At 37.3% G+C, this 26,194-nt stretch overlaps 12 protein-coding genes across 12 annotated transcripts; 5 read left to right on the forward strand and 7 right to left on the reverse strand.

Annotated features, from left to right (window-relative positions):
- The first annotated feature begins 175 nt into the window (after positions 1 to 175).
- SPOG_00103 (uncharacterized protein) lies at positions 176 to 1,633 on the forward strand. The gene has a single exon (XM_013167610.1). The coding sequence runs from the start codon at positions 397 to 399 to the stop codon at positions 1,501 to 1,503; it is 1,107 nt and encodes a 368-aa protein (XP_013023064.1). The 5' UTR covers positions 176 to 396; the 3' UTR covers positions 1,504 to 1,633.
- Positions 1,571 to 2,379, reverse strand: SPOG_00104 (phospholipase; the record flags this gene model as incomplete). Its single annotated transcript, XM_013167611.1, has 1 exon — positions 1,571 to 2,379. The coding sequence occupies one exon, from the start codon at positions 2,377 to 2,379 to the stop codon at positions 1,660 to 1,662; it is 720 nt and encodes a 239-aa protein (XP_013023065.1). The 3' UTR covers positions 1,571 to 1,659.
- Positions 2,380 to 2,446: 67 nt separating this feature from the next.
- Positions 2,447 to 4,689, forward strand: SPOG_00106 (STE/STE20/YSK protein kinase Sid1). Its single transcript, XM_013167613.1, has 2 exons — positions 2,447 to 3,099; positions 3,283 to 4,689. Exons 1-2 carry the CDS (start codon positions 2,983 to 2,985, stop codon positions 4,597 to 4,599), a joined length of 1,434 nt encoding a protein of 477 aa, XP_013023067.1. The 5' UTR covers positions 2,447 to 2,982; the 3' UTR covers positions 4,600 to 4,689.
- Positions 2,483 to 2,683, reverse strand: SPOG_00105 (uncharacterized protein; the record flags this gene model as incomplete). The annotated part of the gene is made up of 1 exon (XM_013167612.1): positions 2,483 to 2,683. The coding sequence occupies one exon, from the start codon at positions 2,681 to 2,683 to the stop codon at positions 2,483 to 2,485; it is 201 nt and encodes a 66-aa protein (XP_013023066.1).
- SPOG_00107 (inositol polyphosphate phosphatase) lies at positions 3,370 to 8,532 on the reverse strand. Its single transcript, XM_013167614.1, has 2 exons — positions 4,870 to 8,532; positions 3,370 to 4,822 (listed from the first exon to the last, which is right to left on the reverse strand). The coding sequence occupies exons 1-2, from the start codon at positions 8,352 to 8,354 to the stop codon at positions 4,708 to 4,710; spliced, it is 3,600 nt and encodes a 1,199-aa protein (XP_013023068.1). The 5' UTR covers positions 8,355 to 8,532; the 3' UTR covers positions 3,370 to 4,707.
- A 325-nt stretch (positions 8,533 to 8,857) lies between these two features.
- Positions 8,858 to 10,820, reverse strand: SPOG_00108 (septin Spn4). Its single transcript, XM_013167615.1, has one exon. It carries the CDS (start codon positions 10,582 to 10,584, stop codon positions 9,442 to 9,444), a length of 1,143 nt encoding a protein of 380 aa, XP_013023069.1. The 5' UTR covers positions 10,585 to 10,820; the 3' UTR covers positions 8,858 to 9,441.
- Positions 10,821 to 11,326: 506 nt separating this feature from the next.
- On the forward strand, positions 11,327 to 12,871 carry SPOG_00109 (tRNA methyltransferase complex catalytic subunit Cpd1). The gene has a single exon (XM_013167616.1). It carries the CDS (start codon positions 11,677 to 11,679, stop codon positions 12,778 to 12,780), a length of 1,104 nt encoding a protein of 367 aa, XP_013023070.1. The 5' UTR covers positions 11,327 to 11,676; the 3' UTR covers positions 12,781 to 12,871.
- Positions 11,382 to 14,607, reverse strand: SPOG_00110 (Swr1 complex subunit Swc4). Its single transcript, XM_013167617.1, has 4 exons — positions 14,340 to 14,607; positions 14,105 to 14,193; positions 13,939 to 14,016; positions 11,382 to 13,891 (listed from the first exon to the last, which is right to left on the reverse strand). Exons 1-4 carry the CDS (start codon positions 14,543 to 14,545, stop codon positions 12,930 to 12,932), a joined length of 1,335 nt encoding a protein of 444 aa, XP_013023071.1. The 5' UTR covers positions 14,546 to 14,607; the 3' UTR covers positions 11,382 to 12,929.
- Positions 14,608 to 14,836: 229 nt separating this feature from the next.
- Positions 14,837 to 17,325, reverse strand: SPOG_00111 (dynamin family protein Vps1). Its single transcript, XM_013167618.1, has 4 exons — positions 17,160 to 17,325; positions 16,281 to 17,093; positions 15,356 to 16,241; positions 14,837 to 15,314 (listed from the first exon to the last, which is right to left on the reverse strand). The coding sequence occupies exons 1-4, from the start codon at positions 17,250 to 17,252 to the stop codon at positions 15,064 to 15,066; spliced, it is 2,043 nt and encodes a 680-aa protein (XP_013023072.1). The 5' UTR covers positions 17,253 to 17,325; the 3' UTR covers positions 14,837 to 15,063.
- Positions 17,326 to 17,800: 475 nt separating this feature from the next.
- On the forward strand, positions 17,801 to 21,713 carry SPOG_00112 (poly(A) polymerase Cid16). The gene has a single exon (XM_013167619.1). The coding sequence runs from the start codon at positions 18,052 to 18,054 to the stop codon at positions 21,469 to 21,471; it is 3,420 nt and encodes a 1,139-aa protein (XP_013023073.1). The 5' UTR covers positions 17,801 to 18,051; the 3' UTR covers positions 21,472 to 21,713.
- A 210-nt stretch (positions 21,714 to 21,923) lies between these two features.
- Positions 21,924 to 25,177, forward strand: SPOG_00113 (TRAMP complex ATP-dependent RNA helicase; the record flags this gene model as incomplete). Its single annotated transcript, XM_013167620.1, has 1 exon — positions 21,924 to 25,177. The coding sequence occupies one exon, from the start codon at positions 21,924 to 21,926 to the stop codon at positions 25,023 to 25,025; it is 3,102 nt and encodes a 1,033-aa protein (XP_013023074.1). The 3' UTR covers positions 25,026 to 25,177.
- On the reverse strand, positions 25,109 to 26,161 carry SPOG_00114 (RAD51D-like protein 1). The gene has a single exon (XM_013167621.1). The coding sequence runs from the start codon at positions 25,880 to 25,882 to the stop codon at positions 25,244 to 25,246; it is 639 nt and encodes a 212-aa protein (XP_013023075.1). The 5' UTR covers positions 25,883 to 26,161; the 3' UTR covers positions 25,109 to 25,243.
- Positions 26,162 to 26,194: the final 33 nt, after the last annotated feature.

The raw sequence follows: 26,194 nt of genomic DNA on the forward strand, positions 1-26,194 counted from the left end.
CTGCATTATAAGTACGATATTAGATATTCATCTTTCGTTTGCTTTATTACTTCGTTTATCGTGATAAGCATTCTAAAAGTACTAGTTTCTCTTACAATAAAATTCGCGTAGATAACTTAGATACTTACGTCGGTTCTTACTGCTTGAACTCTAGTAGTGATCCTTCCTTTCCCAACTACTGCTTCTTCTTCTATTTCTTTAAACGCATAATTTAATCTAATAAGTAATTAACATTAAGTGAATATTCATAAGTTTTTGATATTTTTGCTCCTTTGTTCGACCGTTCATGAAGGTCGAAAGCTAAGTTTCAATCTTTACGCATCGCAACGGTTTACGACTTGTGTTGGTTTTGCAAGTTCTTTTATTTCGATATTTAAATCTGGTTATGGACTGTCTATGGATGATCTGATAGCTTCTTTTGCGGCAGGTAACCACAGTCAAACAGACAAAGTTTGGTCTGAAATTACTCCGTTTTCAACAACTTCACCTACAGAAGATATTATTTCAGAAGTTGCAGCTTCTGAGATTTATAGTTGGAAAGACAATGCAGTTCAGTTAGATCCTTTTAATTTTGATGAATTCAATAGGCAATTAGACAAACTCTATGGGCCTCAAAAGCCACCAAAAAGAATATCAATGGCTTCTAAGAGCTACGTTGGGATAACCCCTACCTCTGATTCTGTTTTTCAAAAGTTACTCCGGTTGGATGCTCCTGAGCATGGCTTGCCTGAGCTAAGGCATGGTGCCGTTAGTAAATTACTACGAGAGCACATGTCCTTTTGGAACCAAGAAAGAACAAATGTTCATCGAAAAACTGGGGCTGTATTTTGCTGGTCAACAGCCTACAAAAAACAAAAGTCTAAAGAACGAATTCAGCTCACTAGTCCTGCTACTTCCCCTGCTTCAAAGTCTCCTGGAAATACTGTGTTATTGTCGCCAAATATGAATCAATCTTCCGTTAGACAAGGTGCAGATATGTATAAGCCCTCTTTAAACAAAAACGGCACGCTTTCAAATAATAAAATCAAGCCCATGAACCGTCAAGTTAATCTATTATCTTCATCTAAAGAAAGTGAGGAAGAGGTTCTCCCTCTTTCCGATAGTTCGTCTCCCACCTCCGATGACAATACAAAACACTCACAAGCAAGGCAAATTAACAATACAAAAGAAGGACTTTCAGCGATAAGCACACCAGGCGTGAAAAAGCTAGATCTTCAGAATCATGGTTCTGTTCCTGCGAATATTGAGTCATTACCTTCAAAACCAGATCCTGTACAATTGATTCAATATAATACCACAAAAAAAAGCTCAGATATAACGGATGAAATTAACTCCATACCTTCGACGGAATGGGGTGATTGGATGAGTGCAAAAACAGATTCATCGTCAAGAAACTTTAATGATCGACAAACCGATTTATTACTTCTTTCATCTCGTGATGAATCAGAAAAGCTGAGCAAGCATTCTGAAGAAGCTTCGGAGTATGCACCATCGTTGCCGTAGCTTTTAGTTTCTGACTTCCTGAAGTTGATTGCTATAGCTTTCCATATTTATTAATGAGCTTTGAGTTACAATATGCTAGATATAAAACTGTTGAATAGCTATAATTATTTAATTGTGAGTAAATTTCCAAATATAAGTTTTCATTTTCATATTCTATTACGATAGTTGAATTGCATCTTCGTATAGTCTGTTATGAACATATAGTTTCTTGCTGATTGTTTCTATAAAAACATACCATTCTCTGGGGGAAGAGGGCATGTCTGTTTTTTCATCTCTGTTCCAACATATCCTTTGTACTGATCGGAAAGTTCTCTTCAACCGGCTTTCTTCATAGTCATCAAGGCTACTATTTTTACGCTTCTCAAATAAATACACAGAAATGGGAAAGGGAGACGAGGGCAGTGTCATAGCTAAAGGCAGTTTTCCTCCAAAAGAAAAAACACCACCGAACTGGTATGTCGAGGCTAGTTGCGACACGCAATATAAAGCTGCCATACCACCCTGTCCAAAGGAAAAGAAGAAAATGCGCGTTGAGAGTATTCCCCTGTCAACAATGCGCCTAATTAGTTCTCTAAGAACTGAAAGGCATTTGGAAAAATCTGCTTCGGATTCTAGATCCCCCTTCATGTCAAAATGAACATCTTCTCCCCACATCCAGTTTCCTTCCGGTGTACCAAAGTCAAGAGGAAGCCGATATACACCTCGTAAAGATATATAGGATGTGTTCGGTAATGGGATATTCCTTGCAGCTTGTGCAAAGCTTTGTTCAGAATCTCCTAATCCATGCATCATGATAACTACATTATATGTCTGTTCCTTAGCAGGAATAACTTGACCGTGAGCATTTGAAGGCAAACAATCTGTAAGGAATGACATATTCCAAGAAATGACTATACGACGCTTCGTAAAACTCAGAAGAACAAGGATAAAGCTTCGTTTTTTTAAAACTTCCAACAAATCAAGAATGCAGTCTCAACACCTACGTAGTATCGCTTTCAGGCTCGTCTTGATGAGCTAACACAATTTCACGAATGATTTGAGCAATTGCTTCAGGATGTATATTATTTTCGCATAGACTTACGCAAAGAGAAAGAGCTGTTTTGTCTAACCCCACGCCTAGCAAAGTTCCTATTTCGTGTAAGATATCTATGGTTTCCTTGGCTGAATCGGCTGAGGACATGAAAAGGATTAACAAAAGAAAAGAAAGAACAAGCTTCTTCCTTGGCAGTACTATAAGTTTAATCTAGCAACTTTTTGCTAATGAAAAGCTGTAGTTTCCTTAGTCACAAGGTGCTTTCAGCATGGTGTAGTATAGTGGGTATAGGTCTCAAATATATATTTACTTTCTCATATAGAAGCCAGCCTTGTTTCTTATAGGAATGATCCTTTTTGTTTGAAAGTTATTTAGTATAAAAGATATTTACGTAAATTTAGTTGACTCATTCGCCTTGTTCTAGCTTTACTCTGTAAAAGGATGCCATGTTTCCACTTTCAGCTGAATCGTATATTTTGAAAGAGAAAATTGGATCAGGATCTTTCGGCATTGTCTGGAGGGCAATTGAAAAGTCCTCTGGTACTATTTTGGCTGTCAAACAGGTAAGTTGAAATTTAAGAATCCACATAACCGACCATTGCGAGCAAGCTACTATACGAAGAATGAAGTTCTCGTTGGTTTTTTTTGAATATATAAGTTGAACTTGAATGCTAAGCCGTCTTTACTCACCCTTCACCATTTGGTTTTATGTTAATTACGATCGTCATAATTCTAACTGAACATAGATTGATTTGGAAGCGTCTGTGGATGATATAGCTGAAATTGAACAAGAGGTTTTAATGCTTTCTAATTGCAGTCATCCTAATGTTATACGGTATTACGGGTGCTTCGTCCAAGGACATGTCCTTTGGATACTAATGGAACATATGGATGGAGGTTCTGTTTCTGGGCTTCTAAAAAAGCAAGGTCTTGAAGAAGGAATGATATCTATAATATTACGAGAAACCCTGAAAGGTTTGACCTATCTGCACAACCAAAACAAAATACACAGAGACATAAAAGCGGCAAATATACTTTTGTCTTCTTCCACGGGTGAAGTCAAACTTGCAGATTTTGGCGTTGCTGCTCAACTTTCGAACGCCGCTTCCAGACGATATACCTTTGTAGGAACCCCTTTTTGGATGGCTCCAGAAGTTATACAACAAACCAGCTACGGAACAGCTGCAGATATTTGGTCCTTAGGAATCACGGCTATAGAGATGGCAGAGGCAGCGCCTCCTAGAGCAACAATGCATCCTATGCGTGTCATATTTGAAATTCCACAATCAGAACCGCCAAAGCTGTCTTCTGATTATGGTTTGGAATTTCGAGATTTTGTATCTCGTTGTTTAAAGCTCCATCCTGCTTCTCGTCGTTCCTCGTCTTCTCTGCTAGAGCACCCCTTTATTAAACGCTCGGGTAAGATTGAACTCCTAATTCCCTTACTATTGGAAAGCAAAATTTTCTCTAATGAACAACAAAATTCTGAAGATGATTTCGATTCAAATACCACTGATACGTTAAAAAAGCCAAGCTCTACATCAAGATCGAAAAATACGACCTTTGATGATGATTGGAATTTTGAAGATACTGTTCGCATTACTTCTCCGAATGAAACAAAAAGGAATATCTCCACCGAAACGGCAAAACCACAAAAGCCCCAGTCTTCTTTTTCCAATTCAGGTTTTTATCCTTCGTCCGTAAATTCAACTAATGCTGAAGCTACTTTGAAGAAGTCCATAAAATACTCATCCAAAGAAAACTCTTATACTCCATCTCATTTTTCTAAACCTTCTCGTCCAAAAAGTCTAGCAACTTCGTGCTTTGACTCAATAGTTTCTTCAATTATTTCAGATCCTAATTTGTCCGCTGATCAAAAGTCCTCTTTAAAATTATTAAGTTCCACATTCAATTCATTAGATGAAGATACCTCTTCTCGTTTAATGAACAGTATTATGTCAGACAGCAAGCTTAATGCCAAGAAAAAGAAAAGAGGACCTATTGCTCAACTATTGTTTTCTCGATGGCTAGAAGAAACTGATAAACGTAGAAGTTCAAGTTAGTGACATTTTTTCCGAACGATGAAACGTATTCAATGAAAGAATTGCATAATTTATTCATATTATATATTAGTAAATACATTTATAAAGAGCTTATATAGTAACGAAAGTTCAAACATTATTGAAAATGTTTTGTATAGCTTCTTGTACATTCCAATTTGATTCTACTAGAATACGCTCAGCCTTTTCACGAACTATAGAGGCGTATACCATTAAGTAGTGCAATCTGACAGTAGTTAGCATAATCATCATACTAAAACAAAAAATACTTACTTAGCTTCCCGTTTGACGGAATCAGCATAATCCAACCATTTCTTTTTGACGACGTCCCAAGTCGAAGCTTGTTCTTGAGCATTCACAAGCTTAACTTTTGCATGTATCAATGCTGACACAGGACGATGATCAGAAGCACGGACCTCATGTCGTCTGTAATTGTCGGCGTGTATGTAGTCCATATCACCTCGAAAGCAGATACGATCGCACCAAGCTGGAACCCTCTTCTTTTCACTTGAATCGTACCGATCACTATTGACATCATATTTGTATGTAGGAGCAAAAGTTATTTCAGGTTCACTGAATGTTCGTAACCGGAAACCTGCATTGCGTTTCCTTTCTTGCGTCAATTGATCACTTTGTAAAAGCGTTTTTATGTCATTCTTTTTCAACAAATCATTGACTTTGGGCCTTAAAAGATTGATTCTATAATTAAGGTCGCCATGCAAAATACAAACCTCATGATCCAATATTTGAGAACCATCACCACCTGCTTCAAAAAAGTTCAACCGATCCATTTCATTGCTTTCTGGGGTCAAGGCTGCGGAGTCTAATATTGTTGCCAAATCATTATTCCTTGCTGCCTTACTCGTCTGACCAGCAGCTAAATGGCAGTTCACTATGCAGAATGAAGTATCATCTATAAGAAAACGAACGACGATAGCACCTTTGTTTCCATGTAATCCACCCAATCCAGTTTTGACAGTAGTGGTTTGTAGCATTCGAACCTTGCTTTGCAAAGCACTTTTAACAAAAATGCAAGAGAAAAGACCAACTAAATTTTCACAGACCAAAACTTGATAGCCATATTTTCGATCACACCGTGTCATTTCAGATTCTAGTTTTTCACGCCATAAACGATACTGCCTGGAAATGTTGTCACTATTTGAAGAACTGTTTTTAGTGCTAGATGAAAGCAAACTTTTGGCAGTTAGTTTTTTATTTTCAAGGTCAACCAATTCTTGAAAGCCGAATATCACTATGTCTGGATATCCATTTTCTTCAAGTAAAGCCTTTATGAAATCAGGACCAGCGTCCTGACTTCTGAATTCAGACGGTTTGGAAGCACCAGCATTCCAGGAACAGACTAACGCAGTAATATCTTCAAAGGAGCTATACTTCGGGAAGAGCTTTCTCATTTCTGTAGATAACCAATCGCCCATCATTAATCCATCCCAAAACTTTACAATTGGAGAACAAAGGCTAACCACTTGTAAACGTTTAGCTTTCCAAATACTGTTTACATCTATACCTAAGATAGTATTTGCACCACTTTGACTAACTTTGTGAGCATGCCATGTTTTTAGTAATCTCCAAGGGCTGACAGAAGCATCAAAAACATAAATCATTCCAGTAGTGTAAGCTGCCCATATAGTGCTGCCAACACCAACCAAAGAACTTATACGATAAAAGGAGCTACTCGTCACAAGTTCCATAAATCGATATTGCGTTTTTGAATATATTGAAATTTTACCATCAACATGGCCGTAAAAGACAAGGTCGGGAAAGCTAGCCATAGCTGTTCCGCAAGATATATCACCAATAAGTCCTGGGGGAGTCATCGGTTTTTGAAGGATAGATGGACGTTCAGTATTAGCAGGGTCATATACATAAATAGACTTGCCGACTACGGCCCATAATAAATTATCGTCTAATACCATGGCATGCGAAGCATGGGGAACAATACGGACACTTTTCGGATCAGACTGTACACTTAATCCCATAATCCTATCTTCTTGCCAAACAAGAAGTCGACCAGCTTCATCAAGCGTCCAAACTTCATTTTTACATGTCAATATATGAGAGATTGATGTATGAAGAGTGGTTCTTTTGTTTACTATATGGTGATTTACAACATCAATCTCCCAAAGAGCACCATCGCGAGTACCAATCCAAACGAATCTTCCATCATCGGCTACTTTATTACCAGAGGGTTTAAAAGACATTGCGGTTACTTTAACATCTCCCAAAGGCATATGCCAATTGCATAAACCCGTAATGGAATCATAAACCCGTAATGCACCATTACCAGCTAAAACAAGGCGCTCACCACTTACAACAAAGGCACGTGCTTCAAAATCTAAATTGATAGAATCAGCGCCGTTCATAAAAGTCGGTTGATTCCTACGGACACATGATACATCTGGTAAAGTACCTTTCAGAATTGTATCTGTCTGAGAGGTAGAAGGGGAACCAGAAGATATCGAGATGTCCTGGGCGTCGCTCATAGCAGAGGAAGAAGTTGGCCTTATGCCTGAAGATAACGATCTTCCAGGTTGAGGAGATACAAGGAAAGGAGGAGGCGATACGGAATCGCTTTCATTCGTCATATTATTCAATGATATATCTGGTGCCATTTGGCTAGGTCGGGGAGGTAATTTTGGTTTTTCAGAAGATAACATCGGCTCCGACGCAGACAGACTAATATTTGACATGGGTGAAGATACCGAAGAAATTCGCCTGCTTGGCAAGCTACCCGAAAATTCGTTTGAAGTAGATGTATAAATAGTATGAGAAGATTTTCGAGCAGGAGGTTTTGGCGGTCGTTGAGGAGTGCGACTTGGAACCTGTTTAGCCATTTCAATACGCGACTGATGCACAGCTTCTGCAGCGACAGACTTAGGTGGTCTGGGTGAAAGAACCGGGGGTTGAACATCAACATGCTGACTCTGTAAACGCGGAGGGCGGGGTATGGAACTTGAAGTGGAATCCAAAGTTTCAGAATCATGTTTAAACGGATTATCGTGTTGTTTAGAAAACTGAAGGGAACTCTTGGCTGGGATACCTTCATCTTCCTGCTCAGACGATAGTGTCGAGGAGGATTCAGGATCTGATTCAGATATTAAGTCTTCTTCCACTTCATCTTTCTCATCAGTAGGTTTTTCCTCAGTATAGCTTGGACTTGAATCCAAATTTGGTTTTGCTGGTGATGAGAATCCTCTTGTACCCCCCTTTGGTTTTGTTACATAATCAGGTCTAGGACGATTCGTTAAGTCAGTGTAATCTCGTGAACTGACAGATCGCGAAGGTTTATTAGGCAAAGGAGAAACAGAAATGAAAGAATTGGACGCAGTAGGTGATGATGGCATAAAAGCGTCCGTATCAGAAGATGACTCTTGATTTTGAGAAAATGCTTTTCGTAAAATTTCAACGCTAGGTTTATTTTTCACTTCATTGTTTACGTCTTCGCTTTTCACGGATTCTGGCAACGAATTTGACCCACTCGACTTTTCTCCCTGGGTGGACGTATTTCCAACTGAAGGAAAAGAGGGAGGTATTTGGGTTCCTTGATATTTAGAAACTGGTTTTTCAGTATTATTTGCATTCTGTTCCTGAGAATTCAAATGCTTTTTTAACGGGGTATTTGTACCATTGCTTGTAACATCGTTTGAGCTAAGAGATTCAAATTTTGACCGCAATGACAGCACCGATTGAGGGAATTCGGGTTCTTTTTGGTCATTACTCGAGTCCTGCCGAGAGGCCATAATCCATGTTTACACAGTTAAAAGTATGAGTGCAATAAAAACTACTAAATTCCCAGAAATCTCCCTATTTATATATTTATATCGTCCTTCTAGATTCAAACCTGGATAAGCAATTATATTTGTAATTATTCTTCGTAAAATTCACTTGAGTGTTGGAAGAAGGCAGAGTTCACGAACGAAGTGTGGCACGATTATATGCCTTGCTCATTTTAATCGGTTCATTTAAACAGTATAAAGTCCATTACAAGCGAAACCTTATGATTGTAGAAAGATCAAAAAATGCAATTCAATATTGACAGCCGTTCAGAAATATTTTTGACATAACAAAAAGTTTTTTTTCTTTTTACTTCTTTACGAGGGTGAAAGGTGCACTAAAAGCTTCGTATTTAGATTAAAATATGTGAATAACTGCTTGGTTTCTTTTATAGACTAAGGGTGCTTACTTAGACGTCTTTAAATAACTAATGACAATTTAGCACTTTTTTTTTACTTACTATAATATCGTCAACATTTGGGGGGGTTCAATTATCAAATCTTTAGTTATCATAAAATTTATACGTAAAACAAGGAACTAATATTGTGTTTATATAAATTGGTTTTTGACACGACCGTTACTGGACATACGCTAAACCTTTTTTCCCAACTCTGTACTCAATGGTAAAGATGTTGACGTACAATTCTATTGCAAAAAAGATCAATAAGTCCTTTGGAACATTTCTGACAAGATATCGGGTTACATGACTTGAAAAGGAAAGACAGAATGACTAAAAAAGAACGTTGGGTTCAGTGAAAATCAAGATTAGCATAGAATTCAAAACATAAATGTATGATTGAACCATAGAAGAGAAACAGATAGCATGGACCCTAGACCGCCACTTTCATGTCTTTACAAAATCCGAGACTAGGAATAATGAAACGAAAAGAGAGTAGGAATTAAGAAAATAAAAAATTTTAGATTAACCATGGGATAACAAATAAAAAAGAAGGAAAAACGCGGTCAAAACGATCATCTTAGTCGTCGGTTGAAAGATTGAAAAGGCACAGAAAAGTCATGGTACGTATGCAAAAATGTTTGGGATCATGAAAATTAGCGCTTACGAGAAGAGCTGTTTAACTTTAGTCGATCAATTTCAAGCTCGAGTTGTTTAATTTGGACATGCTGAGCTTCAAGATCTTTGTTCAAAGAGTCACGTTCAGCAATTAATCTTTGTTCCCATTGTCGGAAGCGAGCCTCTTCTTTTCGAACCTGTTCGGTAAATCTTCTTCTTAGGTTTTCTTCCTCCTCTTTAAACTTCGAATTGTCAATAGTCCTCAATTTCGGTTCACCGTATTGGCGAACCTGCATCTGTTCCTGTCGATATTGCTCATAAATAATGTCTTCAGTTCTCTGAATAAGATCTAACATACAGCTTCGAACCAGGAGATTTCGTAATTGTTTGAAATCACAGTGTTCTTCATTCTCAACCTCGACGGTGCCCCAAGGATACTTGCGACCTTTCACAGTACGGCCATCAGCGGTTTGTATATCATCTTCGCTACCAACAATTGCGAAAGGCATTGCGTTGATGATACCTTGAATTTGGCGTTGGAAAACTGGGTCTCCCTCATCCATACTTGGCTTGTATATGTTGACCTGATGATAGTCAAGCACTTGTGCTATGCGAGTCTTATACATGGCCAAATCATGTCGGGTGTACATATCGGACTTGGCGATTACAGGAATCAAGTTGACACGCTTGCAGAGACGCTTCATAGCCTCCAAATCCATAGGGCGTAAACCATTTTTCACCGGACGTAGGAAATACAAGCATGCATGAATACGCATGTCAATAATCTTTGTTCTGTCTGGTTGTTGATCCTGTCGCATATATGATTCATGCTGATCCTCTATAAACTCTACGACAGATTCCCAGCAACCGGTGTTATTAATAAAATCTCCAAATCCAGGGGTATCAACTACAGTAAGTCGCAAGTGGAAATTCTTTTCCTCCAATTCTGCTTTGGTAATTTCAATTTCCACACTCTTCTCCATATGCTTCGAGCGGCGCGTCTCAATGTCCATATGAGGCTTAATCGTAGTGGAAAACAATGTATTACAGAACGTCGTTTTACCGAGCCCTGATTCACCACAAAGCATGAGCGTCAAAGCAGCACCATTACGCGACACAATTTTGTGTCTTTGATTAGGTAAGTCAGCAATTCCAACAGATAGAGTCTCGTCTTCATTCATTTTCGCGTCAATCTATCTAATACTTGAAACCTTGCTAAGTCGCGAATTGTTCTATGGATAGCGGATTTACGTGTGTTCTTTGTGTTTGAAAACCTTTCTGGCAATAAAAACCTTGCAGATTCTCTTCTTTCTATAAATATTACTAATTGAACTTTCTGATGAAGGATGCAGGCCGCAACAATCCAAGTTCAATATTCGCTTTGTTCTAACAGAATGTCGGTTCTTACTGGAACCAGATCCTCCCCACAGCAGGACTGTTGGCTGGTCCTTTTCGCTCAAAACCTCGGTAAGCGGCTTTTATGAAATCGAACAAGGTGCTTCTGTTCCAATCATGAGTTCGTTGCAGTGCACTAATATACAAACACCTATATATCATACTAGAAACTGTATGATATTTCCTTTTCTTTCTGTATAAAGAGCAATCATATTTCCTGGGGCTGTTTCAACTCGTTCGATACCACTATGAATTTATTTTACTTCTAGCTTTAAAGTTTGTTATAAAAAAGCCTTCTGATCCAAGAGTTTGCAATTAGTCGTAATGATGAAAAACTGAATGTTTTATGAGATTTAATAAAAAATCGGTTGTCTGAATTAGTATCTTTTTACTACGTTCCAATTGATCCTTGAAAAACTATATCATTCATCGTCTTGGGTGTAAGTCTTTTTTAATTTATTCTATTTTATGCTCATGTTCTTAATTTTCTGTTTGTTTACACCAATGTAAATTCACAGTAAGTAGCATGCTACTTTACTCTTGAGGAAATTTTTACCAACTTTTTTCTATAGGCCAGAGCTTGTTAGAATTTAGGCCTTTTTTAAGGCCAAACGAGAAGGTATAACTCTTTTGTTTTCTTTTCTATTTGTATATAATTTGTCTTGATAACGCCTTAAAAAGTGAGTAGCTTGTGGCTTTCGTATATATTGCAATATATCAAGATTTCAAGTGTTGGATTTGGTGCTAGGTTATAAACCTTCATTTTTTTTGGCAAATATCATTTTTTGTTTTGTTATTGGGCTATCAGCTTGAAAAGGTAACTAGGTTCTCCTATTCAAACACTCCTTTTCTGTTTACAGCATTACTTGACTATCATTATGGTCTTCTCTAAGTATAAAGAATTTGTAGAGGACGGTGATCTTGTGGTGGCTTGGATTGGAAGGAATAAACTGATTCCTCTGAAAATTGAAGCTGACCAAACTTTCCACAATCAATATGGTGCTTTCCCCCATTCAGAAATGATTGGCAAACGGTATGGGCAACAAATTAGCTCCACTGCTAAACAAGGATTCATTTACCTTCTTCAGCCCACTCCTGAACTTTGGACATTAGCCCTACCTCATCGTACCCAGATTGTTTATACACCTGATATATCTATTATTTTCCAAAAGCTTCGCATTGTCCATGGGACAAGGGTTATTGAGGCCGGAACTGGAAGTGCAAGCATGTCCCACGCATTATCAAGGACCGTTGGCCCATCTGGAAAGCTTTATAGTTATGAATACCATGCTTCCAGATACCAGACGGCTCTACAAGAGTTCCGCGACCACAACATGCTAGAAGGAATAAACGGAAACACTCATCTTATGCACAGGGACGTTTGTAAGGATGGTTTTGAAATTAAGGAATCACCACTAGAAGTGGATGCTATCTTTTTGGATCTTCCAGCTCCTTGGGAGGCAATTCCTCACTTAATTAAACACGTTAGTCGTAATAGTAGTTCGCGCATTTGTTGCTTTTCTCCTTGTATGGAGCAAATTCAGCGTTCTGCATCTGCTTTGCAAGACTCTGGTTGGTGTGACATCGAGATGCTAGAGGTCTCTTACAAACAATGGGCTGCCAGGAAAACTAGAGTAATACATATCAACGATGCAATCAACAGATTGAAGGAAGTAAAGCGTCATCGAACGGAAGGATTTGAGCGCAGAAAAGAAAGGCAACGTTTAGAAAAACAGCTTGCCGAATCTGCTGAGAATGGTGTTGAGCCTACTGATTCACAACCTTCTACTCCTAGTGAAACACCATCCAAAAGCCCTGCTATGACAGAAAAGGTCAACAAACGTATTCGTGAAGGTGATGAGGATTACGAGTGGAGCAATGTTGCACGTGTTGATTCAAATTTAAAAAGCCATACTAGTTATCTTTTGTTTGCTGTCCATCTTCCTTCTCAACTTGACAACGAAATTGAGTCTACAGAATAAATACTTTCACACTAACCAAAGTAAGAATAAAAACAAGCTGCCTTTTATTTTTCGGATATATAGGAAACAATAAATATACTTATAAGCTCAATTTTCCTAAGTCGTACTGATTATCATTATTACAAAACGTCATTAATGTACACATCCCTTCAAGAAGTATTACCTAATCCCGTATTAAGTTTTTTGGTTGGACCATCTTGGATAGCATCTGGTGAGGCAGATCTTTTTTTGGGATCATTCAATCGGCCTTGAATGTCGGATTCCTGAGAAAAGCGATCAAGCTGTCTTTTCAGTTCAAGAAGAATGACTATATTATTTTGTAATTCCACGTATTTTTCAGAAACTTTTGCAGTCGGCATAATTAAGCGTGATGACACGCCTAATTCATTCATCGTAGCATAAACTTTCTGAACTAATGAAGCTTTGACAGCAGGAATCTTCTGCGAACGAACGAAGCAGCCACTGTGTAACTTCTCATGCCATGAAATACCTGATTTTGCATCGTTTGGAGATGGACCATATCTGACTTTGGGAGCATTCAACGTAAGTGGACGGGCAGGCGTGCTGACAGAACTACTTACACCAGAAGATGGAGCCGAATAAGTGGATGTAACATCTTCTGCTTTAGTGACCCGGCGAGCGTTTACCATGTCTTGAATTAACCCACTTACTCCTGCGCTGGTGTGGAACGATTGAAGATCCTCAGTTGTCTTTTGTTCATCAAGTAATTTTAGCACTTCCTCTCGATCACTCAACAGCTTGGATTGCAAAGACTCAATTCTCTTGAGTTCTATGAACAAAGCCTCTTCCTCAGCCACCTCTTCAGGTGTTCTCGAAGCCAAACCAACGAGATAATTTTTCCGAATTACTTCTTGCTCCTTATTATACTCCATGCTATTAAGCAAAGAACTCTGAGCGGCTGTCATGCTGTTGATGGGATTTCGAGCTGTCAGAATCTTCCGAGATACAGTGTAAAACCGATCTTTAAGATCTTCTAATGTACGATTTTTAGCTGGCCATTGATAACGATCAGCTATCACAAAAAATCGAAGATCAAACTCTCTACACAGCTTAAATAAATAATCCGTTTCTTCCTTTGACCAGTCTTCATCTGTTAAGAGTTAATATGACTTATTGTACACTCTTAAATTATCGTACCCTCCAATAATTCACGATATTCCTCTTCCGTATAGTCCTGAATAAAAAGGGTTGTATTAAACTTTTCAAATTTATAAGCTGAATTAAGTCGTTAGCATAATAGCTCATAATTCTTTAACTGCTAAGCTTATATAGCACTTAGGAGCTATTTCAACAAAACACATACGAGCTTCCGATTCTGCTTCTGACTTTAAAACCCAATGGTATAATGTAAGGTCATCTTCTCTAGTTGGGTTTTTGAACGGATGCCAGACCCTATGTAGTATTAGTATATTTTCCCCTATTTCTTGTAGAAAAAAAAAAAAACAATATAGAAACTACAGACGTTTCATTTGTACAGGAACACTCACTGATCACATTTGAAGTGCTTAACGTGAATAACACATCCAGTTTCTACATACCAATTCTTTGCTTTCTGGTTACTCTTCGGCTTTTCTTTAAATTTTTTTTGATAAATAGCTAATGGTGCAGAATTTTCACCAAGCAACGAAAAAAGTTCACGAGAGACTCCTTCTGGACGTCTTTCGCCATGGCTTTTCGGTTTCTGTTTAGTCCCTGCTCCTGGTGGGGGAAGCTCAAAAACGTCCCGGATATCTGCACTGCTCATTATCGAGTGATACGGACTTTGCAGATATACTACTGAAATTGTTTCGTACCGCCACTTTCTTGGTGGTTAGTTTGAAATTTAGCAATCGTTAAAGAATTACCTTATGTAGTAATAACGGATTGGAGTGGTTCTCTGCAAAATGCTCGCTCGTTCCGCAGAAAACCAATACTTTCTTAGATGTAAATAACTCCTTTTGTCTTTTGTTGTTTGTTTTTTTTTTTTTTTTTTTTTTCTAAACATATTACTATATCTATAGTTGTGCCGCGCTCTATCCTTTTTACAATCATCCATCTCTATTGGAGGGAGATATAATAGGTGTATATCGCAGTCTTGAATTAGCATTATATCTATATAGATTTTCGTATAAAAATTACGACGATGTGTTTCTATTAACATCTTTGGTAACTAATGAAAGCATAGCGAGCATCATAAATCATGTTCATCAGGTCTCATAGAAAAGCGTTACAACTTAAAAAAGTATAACACTCAATTAGCACATAAATGGTATCGGGTTATCATTAAGTACTAGAAACAATTTCACTAGCTTGCAATAAAGATTCAACCATCTGTTCGCATTCTTTGCGTCGCTGAACGGTAACTTCACTTTCTTCCAAAAGTTTCTCGTAGCTGTTATTTTTGTAAATCTGTTCAAGTAGTTCGCGCTGGATATGCTCCTTTGAGTTACGAATCATCTTCAGAGAAACGGACTTGGGAACCATATCAGCTAAAGTCCTCTTCACGATGTTAAAATAAGAAGTAATCAGTAATTCTAACAGTTAGTTTAATTTTCCATTTCCAATAAAAACTTACTTATAACTTCAGTATCAGTCTTTTCACGGTCAGAAAGAGTGGTGGAAGCACGAAGAACGGGTGGTGGAGGCTCCATTGCTGCGAGTCTCTTCTTGTTCTTTGAGCCAAAAAAGCTTCCAAAGAAACTATTTGAACTGCTTGTTGGTGTCTCCACAGTCTGAGCAGGATTGTTTGTTAAGGGTTTTCCTGTCTTAGGATCAATTGGAATCGGTTTATTGCTTTGGCTTTGTACAATAGCCATTGCTTGATGTCCAGATAAAAAGTCAGGGTGAACAGTATTTATGTAAGAACCTTCCATAGCGACCAAGTCACTTACTAAAACGGAAGTTGGCTTCATGCATTTCTTAAAGAAGCCCATAGCAACTTTGAAAAATTCGTCCTTCAACTGAGGGAAGCGCTTGAATATAGGCTTTTGCAATAGCTGGTTCAGAATTCGAACTAATTCATCAAAGATAAGTGAAACGCACTTTTGTGAGGGATCTTCCAGGCGCTTAATTTGTTGTTTCACGATAAGCTCAAATGCTTGCGTCCCCATAAACAAACTAGGAGAAGGACCAGCCGAGTTGTAAAGAATTGTACGAATATCTGTATCTTTGACTTCATCAAAAGGATCCACTGCTTGTATGCCATTTGAGAAGATCTCGTGAAAGACAAAAGCTATACGTGCACCGCCAGATAATTCGGTAATAGACAAGTCCTCACTGTTACCATCAAGAACCGTACGAAATTCATTACAAAAATCTGTTATAAGATTTAAAACGATGCTGGAACTGTCACCAACCAAAGAATCACCAAGTGACTGTAATTCAGCCTGGTATTTTGCTAAAGCAGCATTGATACGAACCTTGATTTCAGGGAGAGTATTACGAATATGATGCATCAGAATCTTTTTTTGTTAGTAATCAAAGAGAACAGTCCAACTTACCATATTCAATTTCCGAGCAAGGAAAGGAGTACCGCAATACTGAGCCTTTGAACTGTAAGAAGGATGACTTTCAAAAAACTCCTTTTCCGCTTCCAGAGCCAAACGAATGGATTTTTTACCCTCGATATCTTTTTGACCACGGTTAATGACTGGCACATAGCCTAAACGCAAAGGAATAATGCGACCAGCAAGAATATCAACGACATCAGTACCTTTGTCCATTAAATCAACCTTTGTCAGTACGCCGATGGTACGCAAACCCTCTGGATCAACCTCCCTCGCAAGTTTCAAACCGTCTGAATTTGCAAGGTCGGTATTAGCGGCATTTACGGCAAGAATAATGGCGTTATTCTTGGAAATGTATTTCAAAACCATTTCACGAATTTGCTTTTCAATGTCACGAGGTTGGTCACCAACAGGAACTTTTGTAAGTCCTGGAAGATCCACTAAAGTCAATGTCAAGACGTGAGGAGAGTAAATGCGTAAATAAATTGGAACAGAAGAAATTCCTACATTCTTTCCTGTCTTTTCTTCAGTTTCTCTAACTATTTCGCTCCTGATTCTTTCAAAGTCATACATCTTTTGACCGGGAAGATGGAGGAATTCACCCCATTCGGTATTGTTGTTTTCGTCGGTCCCCTCTTTCGATGAGCTATTAGTGTTCTCATTCTTGGAATTCTCCGGGTTTGGTCTATTTATTAATTGTAAAACCAATGGTCGTCTAGTTACAATTCCTGTGCCACGAGGAAGAAAGTCTCTTCCGACGATGTTTTCCAACACAGAAGATTTTCCGCTTGACTGTGAGCCAAGTACCTAAAAGAATTGGTTATTACTATGGAAAACAAACAAAGCAGCACTAAAGCAAACAAACTTTCATACCGTAATCTGTGGTAAATCAATCAGGTTTTGAACACCAACTGTGGAAAAGGCTTCTTGAAGTTGATTGACAACTTTAATCAAGGATGGATCCATTCTTGCTTTTCGAATCCACTTAATCAGGAAAATACTTTTCTATAATTGGGTTATTTTTTGGTGTATGTTTGTGGTGAATTGCTGTTTATGAATGTGGTAACGCTGCTTCTTCCTCATTAACGTTCGATGTTGAGTGTCGTTAAAAATAAATAGCGATTGCTTTAGTTTGCATTAATTTACGATAAGGTAAAAGGCAATCCTTTTTACTTTACAAAACAAACAAAGCGTTCGGGGGTTTTTTTTAAAAAAAATAAAAAAGTGTGTACTTCTATTGAAAGCCTGTTGTATATGCAAAAATTTTAAAAATGGAGACCTTTTTGATAGTACTACTCAATTGATATCCCTAAAAAATCCGGCAAACTTGAAAAATTCCGAATTTAATCCCTTTTGATGGAGTCTCCAATTTTCTTGTAGCTTTTAAATTAAATTAAATTTAAATACAAGACTACTTCATTCATATTATTGTTTATAATTGAAACTCTTATTTGCAGGTTTATCTGATCAATTCTTATATACTAAGGGTGGCTCCCTTGTATATGCCTGCCTTTCGCGAATTAACTGAATTAAGGCAAATGTCAGTAAAGGCCCTTTCTTAGATCATTTGTTGATCATTCTTTTTATAAAAAATTATACTCTTCTTTTTATTTTTTTTTTTTTGATGGTTGCTTGTGTGTTATAGTGGTCTTTGAGACGTAATAATCAAAAGCCGAAATATTGATACTTCGTCCGTTTGGTTTGAGTCATAAGCACTAGAGGATTTATTAAACTTGATCAATTAACTTATTAAAGAAATCCGTTCATGTTCGATAACACAGACCGTCAGACGATACTTGCGACACTACTGTTGAAACCGATTCAGACCGTATTCCAATTTGTACATGAGAGCGGCGGTAAAGCAGATGTTAAAGACATTCAATCTTTGTTTATACCAAAACGAACAATTCCGTTGGCAAACTATATTGCTTTGACTTCTTGTGGAGGGCTAAAAACAATGCTCCAATCCAAGCAGCTCAAGAATATTTTTCAATATTCAAAGAGATTTGTAACTATTACTACAACTAATGCACAGCAAGTATCTACTTCGAAAGTTTATCCCAAATTGGTTACCTTTGTCAAAGAGCAAGGACAAAATAGGTCTCCAGAGTTCTGGGAGAATATCAATAAGCAACTATCAATATCTTATAAAAATAAAAAGAAAAAAGAGAAACTGTTCCCTGAGGATGCATTGTCTGAAACCAATAACAACGCGAATTCTCTGACCTGCATCCCTCGTAAACATAAGGAAAATATGGAGCTTGCAAGCTTTATTGATGAGAAAAAAGGAATAGAGGAAGATATTGAGCACTTTACTTCCTTACTTTTATATCCTATGCAGGCTTTCTTTTGGCATTTAAAAAATTCAATAGACGGGATAAAGCGTCGAGATCTTACCACAGTATTAAAAAACCAGGAAACCTGTCCTATTCCATTGGAAGAAAGAGACTATTTGATTTTATCCCAATTGGGAGGCATTGACAGAATTGCTACTTCTGACTATCTAAGTCCTCTTATATTATATGATACCACCTCAGGGACTATTAAATTGAAAAATCCTAATGAAAAAATTTCTCTTAAACTTCTGCGACAGTGTCTATGTAAATCTGTCAAGGAGCGTCGTGCATCTTTGAAACCCGATGCATGGAGGAGTATAAGTACTTACCTGAGGAAGGCAACTGTCAAGTATAGCTCTTCTCCTATATTTAATGAACAAAAGCAAGTTACTCTTACCGGAGACTCAAATCCGATTATAAGCTTGGAATCTAAATCCAACCTCTTTGAAGGTTCTGGTCTTTTGCCCCTTGGTTACTTGGCAGATCAATCACGTTCTTATTTTTCCAATTCTATCAAATTTTTACTTACAGACTTGCTATTGGAGCCTCTTCGAGCTCTGCTTGTTTATTTTTATTTTTACAAATCTCCCATGTCTATTGGACAGATCGAACGTTTTTTCCAAGTCATTTTAGAATCGCATTTTTTACAAAATTCTACTAAAACCGCATTACTGCTGGTAGGTGGTATTGTGAATATTTTGTCGTCGGCGTCTTCAAGGCACCTTTTTGAATGTATAGACAATAATGGAATAAAGGTAAGCCATCCATTGAGAACGATGTTTTCTGAAAGAATGTTTCCGGAATTATTCAAATCTGTTGAACAGATTGTGTCCGAGTCCTTTTCTGAACGTCTGTTGGGAAATGATAAAAAACTATTCACAAACCTTATGGATGAGCTGTCCTCTGCCAATTTGGGTAGCCTACAGGATTACATGCGAAACTCAAACATAAAATGGAAGATGGTATATTTGCTTGTTCCGACTTTATTGAGTTTAAGCCGCGAGTTTGCCAGAGACCCTCACCTTTCATCGGAAAAGATTTTTTCAGCTTTTCACCATAAGGAAAATATGGAGAATTCTTCTTTATTTTCAACACCACTTTTGCAGCTGGTTGAACGAATGGGTGGCATCGCTAAATTTTTATCTTCACAAGAATTTGTTCCTTTATTTAAGATAGATGAAGATACAATGCAACCCATGATTGAGAATGAACAGAAATTACTTATAACTGTGTTTGTTTCTGTATATAAATTCTCGACCAATATACAGCTACAAAACCCAGCGCTGATAGACGATTTACGGAACAGTTTAAACAGCTACTTTCAGGATGAAAAGGATGCTGAGCATAAAAAGTCATTGAAGCTGGATCGATCATCTGAGTTTCAAGCTCAAACTGTAAAAAATATTGAAAAAGCGGAGCAAAATACAGAAGGACTACAAGTATCCAATGTTGAAGAAAGCCAGTTCCGTGATAAAGCAAAAGCAATTTCATCAAGCCTTTCTGATTTACTAAATGCGGAAAAAAGAGAAAATGAAATTTCTGATGGACTTTCGAAATACGCAACAAATCTACTATTTGGAGAAAATCAACCATATTCAGTCGATCATATGAATCTGCTTATTTTGAGAAGATCAGCTAAGGGTATTCGCTCCAAAAAAGAGATCCAGTCATTTTTGAATAGCTATTTCTTGGTCAAGTTGGAGCAATCATTTGTCGACGGGTACTTGATGAATTTAGAAAAGTTGGGTCTGATTACCGATTCTTATCCACGTAAGCTTACGCCAATTGGAGAAGAATTTTTAAGCCATCCCAATGAGTGGGACCCACTTAAAATGTCGGAAAGCAACTTTATGGTTGTTTCAAGCAAACTTCAGAAAACGAGAGAGAGAGATATTTATAAGGTATATTTAGACAAAAAGATCGATAAAAGACGGGAGGAATTGGTGCTTAAATTCATAAAAAAAATACGAAAGCTTTTAAGTGAAGGTCTTAATATGCCTGTCCAAGTTTATACCTTAGGTTCGTATAGGACTGGTTTAATGACAAATCATTCAGATATCGATTTGGTTGCTACTTCTAAAAGTCCCCTTTTAAAGAAATTTAACACTATTACTAAGTTAATTTTCAAAAGATATAGAGAAGTGATTCCGATACGACATGCCAAGGCTCCTGTAATTAAACTTTCTACACCAGAAGGTTTCCGTTGTGACCTAAGTTTTGATTCCATGTTCGCCGCTCAAAATTCATGCTTAATTGAGAAATATTTAAGTATAGATGAAAGAGTCAAAGTTTTTGTTTCAACTATAAAAAGCTGGGCATCACTTCGCATGATTGACAAATCCTATTTTAGTGTGCCTTCGGGTTATACGTGGTGCATAATGGCTCTATTTTACCTTCAACAACTTTCGCCTCCATTATTACCAAATCTCCAAGCGAAAAATTCCGAATTTTCTTACAAGTTGTCTGACTCGACGCATGAATCAGTAAATTGTTGGTTTGAACAAAACATAGAACCATATAAAAAAACAGCGAAGCTTAACAAAAACTCTGTCAATGATTTGCTGCTTGGTTTTTTTTATTATTACAGCTCCTCAAAAAGTGGCTCTTTTAATTGGAATCGAGATGCAGTTGATATATCTTGTGGTCGCCCTATTATGAAAAGTACAGTTAAAGAAGCCAGCGAATCTCATATGATGGTTATAGATCCGTTTCTTAAAACCAAGAATCTAACATCAGTCGTCACTTCTGCTACAAGGGATTTAGTACAGTATGAGATGGAAAGAGCATATCGAATATTGAGTGATCCCAATGCTACGATTAAACAATTAATGAGTCCGTCTGTTCGATGAAGAAGAATTTCCTGAACAGATATTACAAGATTTGGGAAATTAGACTTGATTTACGTTCCTTGTCGTTTTGTTATGCTTATAAAAACAAGAATTGGGATCTACAGCTTGGTTACATTCTCTTGAAATATCTAAACGCGCACCGATAGAAGAAACTGGTTTATTTAATTTAGTCCTACTAATATACTAAAAATGTACATACTATAATTACTACCCCCTAATCGCAACAATATATTTATCCATCCAATATTAAAAATGTTTTTTTTATCAATATCAATATAAAGTAACTAAATTATCTAAAATAGGAGTACATATAACCTTGAAATATATCATATTAAAATAAAGCTCACTGAAGCGAAGTACTGTAAGTAGAGAATTTGCAGGTTACCTACCTTTGACAAAAACCGTTATTTTGCACTTCAGCAACTTGAGTCTTTAAATTTTGATGATATTGTATGGATAATGACTTAGACATGACTGGAGAAGAGGACAAACTTGTTTCCCTGGGCACGGATGTGTTTTCTCGTGAACGATCCGTTGGTCAAAATATGGACGAAAATAATAACAGACTTAACGAAAATGATCAAGCAAGAGCATCAACTGATACATCAGAGCTACAAAAAGTAGCAGAAACTAATGAGAATAATTCGTATGCTCCGGAAACCGTTTACAACCTTCAATCAGATTTCAATGAAGAAGGAACACAAGCTGGAATTTTTCAAGATGAACGCCATGACAGAACTTTTGCTTTACACAAGGTGGTCGTGCCTCCTGACTACAAGTACAATCCCATTGAGCAGCATGTTCCAAACGACCCACCTGCAAAATCATATTCTTTTCAGCTTGATCCATTCCAAGCTACTGCGATGGCTTGTATAGAAAGATGTGAATCAGTTTTAGTAAGCGCACATACGTCCGCAGGTAAGACAGTAATCGCTGAATACGCTGTCGCTCAATCCCTCAAAAACAAGCAACGAGTTGTCTACACTAGTCCTATTAAATCGTTGAGTAACCAAAAATATCGTGAATTGCTCTCCGAGTTTGGTGATGTTGGTCTTCTAACCGGCGACGTATCTATCAATCCATCAGCTAGCTGTTTAGTAATGACTACTGAAATATTGCGTTCTATGTTATATAGAAATTCCGAACTTATGCATGAAGTAGCCTGGGTTATTTTCGACGAAATTCACTACATGCAAGATAAAGATCGCGGAGTGGTTTGGGAGGAAACCCTTATTCTTCTACCAAACGCGGTTCGCTACGTTTTTCTCTCCGCGACCCTTCCAAACGCTATGCAGTTTGCTCGTTGGATTGCTTCCATACATTGCCAGCCTTGCCATGTTGTATATACTGATTATCGACCAACACCATTACAACATTTCATATATCCCCATGGTGCTGATGGTATATACATGGTTGTCGATGAAAAGAATCGTTTCAAAGATGAAAGCTTTGCAAAGGTATTGGAAGTACTTCAAAGCACTGTTGAGTCACACGAAAACCGCCAATCTAGAAAAAAGGGCAAGCGAACAACATCACTGCAACGCATAATTAGTATGGTTATAACTAATCATTATGATCCTTTAATTGTGTTTTGCTTTAGTAAAAAAGAATGTGAAGCTAATGTCTTTCAGTTAAACAAGGTTGATCTCAATGGTGACGAAAAAAAGGATTTAATAAATGAAATTATAGATTCTGCTTTACTTCAATTAAATAAGGAAGATCGAGAGATTCCGCAATTCAATCATATGAGATCGTTTCTTTTGCGAGGAATTGGCTTTCATCATTCCGGACTGCTGCCGATTATGAAAGAGATAGTTGAAATCCTCTTTCAGGAGGGATTAGTGAGAATATTATTTGCTACTGAGACATTTGCCATAGGTTTGAATATGCCAGCAAGGACGGTTTTATTTACAAATGCTCAAAAGTTCTCTGGCACTAACTTTCGTTGGCTGACGTCTGGAGAGTATATGCAGATGAGCGGTAGAGCCGGCAGACGAGGTATTGACCCAAAGGGTTTATCAATTGTGATGGTTGATCAATCTATAGATGAGCAAACTGCTCGTGCATTAATGAATGGTCAGCCCGCATCTCTTTATTCTGCTTTTCATTTGAGTTACAATATGATTTTGAGTCTAATGAGAATTGAAGGAATAAGTCCAGAGGACCTTCTACGAAAGAGTTTTTATCAATTTCAGAAAATGGAATCACTTCCTGTGCTTGCGCACAAGCTCGACAAATACAAGGTCAAAGAGAAATCTATTGAAGTGAAAGACGAACAATCCTTAAGAAGATTCCATGATCTGAAATTGCAGTTGGAGCGTTATGGGAGAGATATTAAGCATATTATTACGGAACCAGAAAATTGCTTACCATATTTACAGCCAGGAAGGCTAGCGCAGGTAAAAATTCATGATACATTATTTCCTTGGGGGATTATTGTGAATTCTACTAAGAGAATGGATTCCTCAACTCCAAAAGTGGATCCTCAGGATATGTACATAATTGATATATTACTCCCACTATCGTCAAAATCAACCTCTAATAGCAATTTACGATCTACTCAACTATTTGCACCTTTACCTAATGAAAAGCCAGTATATGAAGTCATTGCTGTTTTCCTGTCTGTCATTGAAAACTTTTCTTCTCTTAGGGTTCTTCTTCCAAAAGATTTGAGTTCTCATGAAAGCAGAAGAAGTACTTATCAAAACGTCCTTGAAATTCAAAAAAAGTTGAACGACGAAATGCCCTTGCTGGATCCTGTCGAACACATGAACATAAAAGAAACTGCGTTGAAACTTCATGTTAGAAAAGTTGAAATTTTAGAACCCAAGTTTTTAGAAAGCCCCTACTATAAAGATCCATCGTTTAGATCGGAGTATCACAAATATACGGAAAAATTAGACTTAAAAAATCGTATAAAAGATTTGAGCTCGAAGATTGGGACTACTGAATCCATCATCCATCTAAAGGAATTGAAAAGTCGACAGCGAACACTTCGACGCCTCGGATTCATTACTGCTGATAACGTGATTGATATTAAGGGAAGAGTTGCTTGTGAAATAAGTACGGGCGATGAGCTTTTAATAACTGAAATGATTTTTCAAGGTATTTTTAATTCCCTCCCTCCCGATCTTTTTGCTGCTACTCTAAGCTGTTTTGTATATCAGGAAAAATCTGATGTTTCAACGCTTAACCTTAAGGAACCGTATTCTGCAACATATAAAACTATATTAGACATTGCAAAGCGAATTGTGACAGTATCCGTGGAAAGCAGACTAGATATTGACGAAGATGAATATGTTCATCAATTTAAGCCGGACATGATGGAAGCCGTTTCTAGATGGATAAATGGAGGCACCTTCTTAGAGATTTGTGAAATGACAAGGTTGTATGAAGGAAGTATTGTTCGAACTTTTAGACGATTATCGGAACTGTTAAAACAATTTCGAAACGCTGCATCCGTTTTAGGTAATTATGAACTACAAGAAAAGTCTGCCCAAACAGAACAATTACTTTATCGCGATATAATATCTTCTTCTTCTTTGTATTTTTAATTGGATTCTAGAACTTGGAGTTTATACTTTTAACTTTTTTATTTTCAGAGCACAATAGTTCCTAATTTTGATTGAAAGTGATGAAGGATATCATTCTTATTAGATTATAGATTAAACTGGAATTATGTACCATGATCACCTGATAGATAAATATATATATATTTTTTTTTTTTTTTGTATAAAAGCATAAGAAAGCATTATGCTTGGGTGACAGTAAACTATACCTGAATGTTAAGCTTGCATCGGTATAAGTCAATTGTCAATGACTCATGGACAAAAGATCCTTTAACCCATAAAAGTAGTTGAGTAGTTCCCAAAAGACTTGTTCTGCTTTGGTTACAGACTAATTGGCATTTATTATGCTTTAAATCTTCCTGTAAAATGAATGAATGATCCAGACAGAACGGCCAGCTGCTACCCAGGGCAGGCTTGTTAATACGAAGCTGTTTGACATAAACAAGAGAGGTAGATAGATAAACAGCAATGTTAAATTTTCTAGTTAGCATGCGAAGTTGTCTCCCTAAAGACATCATAGATGCATGGGCGTAAGAGATATTAGCTTTTGCCATGAGGAGTCCAAGAGGATTGGAAAAAGAGTCAATAAATAAGGCATAAGATACATCCTCATTCTGGCAAAGATCACTCTCTAACTCATGAATGGCGTCTTGTATACCTTCAGCGTCGAAGGCTCGAATAATAGCTGTTTTTTCCAACGAAGGTAACGGTAAAGCTGTCGGATTAAAAATTCCAAGTGTATCTATCCAGATAATTTTATCAAACTTCCCATGATATTGTCTCAAAATCCAATAAAGCACAAGATTTGCAGAATCACCACTAAACTGAGTGACTTGGTTCATATTGAACAACAGCTTTTAACTATTTCAATACTAAATTTTTGTTAATTTTCAAAGAATTAGGATTAATCGATATTGCTCTAGCAGAGCAATCTGAGCTTCAGTGAAAGAGGGATTGAATAACCATTAAATATACTGTACTACTTTTTAAAAGAGAATGAAGCAAATCAGATAGACTCTGTTCTATATGGTTACATTTAGTTTTCACCTTTATAAAGCCAGTAATTGCCGTTCTCTTCGCGAAGGTAAAACCAATCGCTAGTGAAAGCTATTCCTTTAGAAAGGCGACATAGATTCTTACAATACTCCTAAAAT

The sequence above is a fragment of the Schizosaccharomyces cryophilus genome (genome assembly GCF_000004155.1).
Source record: "Schizosaccharomyces cryophilus OY26 unplaced genomic scaffold supercont4.3, whole genome shotgun sequence".
NCBI lineage: Eukaryota > Fungi > Ascomycota > Schizosaccharomycetes > Schizosaccharomycetales > Schizosaccharomycetaceae > Schizosaccharomyces > Schizosaccharomyces cryophilus.

Excerpts from the sequence above, each read along its gene's own strand:
- SPOG_00107 (XM_013167614.1), bottom strand. The coding sequence starts at position 8,354 with ATGGCCTCTCGGCAGGACTCGAGTAATGACCAAAAAGAACCCGAATTC. Across the intron at positions 4,823-4,869 it reads TCCGTCAAACGGGAAGCTAA|ATTGCACTACTTAATGGTAT; the intron begins GTAAGTATTTTT and ends AACTACTGTCAG.
- SPOG_00114 (XM_013167621.1), bottom strand. The coding sequence starts at position 25,882 with ATGAACCAAGTCACTCAGTTTAGTGGTGATTCTGCAAATCTTGTGCTT.
- SPOG_00111 (XM_013167618.1), bottom strand. The coding sequence starts at position 17,252 with ATGGATCCATCCTTGATTAAAGTTGTCAATCAACTTCAAGAAGCCTTT. Across the intron at positions 17,094-17,159 it reads TTGATTTACCACAGATTACG|GTACTTGGCTCACAGTCAAG; the intron begins GTATGAAAGTTT and ends CAATTCTTTTAG. Across the intron at positions 16,242-16,280 it reads TTGCTCGGAAATTGAATATG|ATTCTGATGCATCATATTCG; the intron begins GTAAGTTGGACT and ends TAACAAAAAAAG.
- SPOG_00112 (XM_013167619.1), top strand. The coding sequence starts at position 18,052 with ATGTTCGATAACACAGACCGTCAGACGATACTTGCGACACTACTGTTG.
- SPOG_00108 (XM_013167615.1), bottom strand. The coding sequence starts at position 10,584 with ATGAATGAAGACGAGACTCTATCTGTTGGAATTGCTGACTTACCTAAT.
- SPOG_00106 (XM_013167613.1), top strand. The coding sequence starts at position 2,983 with ATGTTTCCACTTTCAGCTGAATCGTATATTTTGAAAGAGAAAATTGGA. Across the intron at positions 3,100-3,282 it reads CTATTTTGGCTGTCAAACAG|ATTGATTTGGAAGCGTCTGT; the intron begins GTAAGTTGAAAT and ends AACTGAACATAG.
- SPOG_00103 (XM_013167610.1), top strand. The coding sequence starts at position 397 with ATGGATGATCTGATAGCTTCTTTTGCGGCAGGTAACCACAGTCAAACA.
- SPOG_00109 (XM_013167616.1), top strand. The coding sequence starts at position 11,677 with ATGGTCTTCTCTAAGTATAAAGAATTTGTAGAGGACGGTGATCTTGTG.
- SPOG_00110 (XM_013167617.1), bottom strand. The coding sequence starts at position 14,545 with ATGAGCAGTGCAGATATCCGGGACGTTTTTGAGCTTCCCCCACCAGGA. Across the intron at positions 14,194-14,339 it reads AACCAGAAAGCAAAGAATTG|GGTCTGGCATCCGTTCAAAA; the intron begins GTATGTAGAAAC and ends AATACTACATAG. Across the intron at positions 14,017-14,104 it reads AGAAGCAGAATCGGAAGCTC|CTTATAAATTTGAAAAGTTT; the intron begins GTATGTGTTTTG and ends GACTTAATTCAG.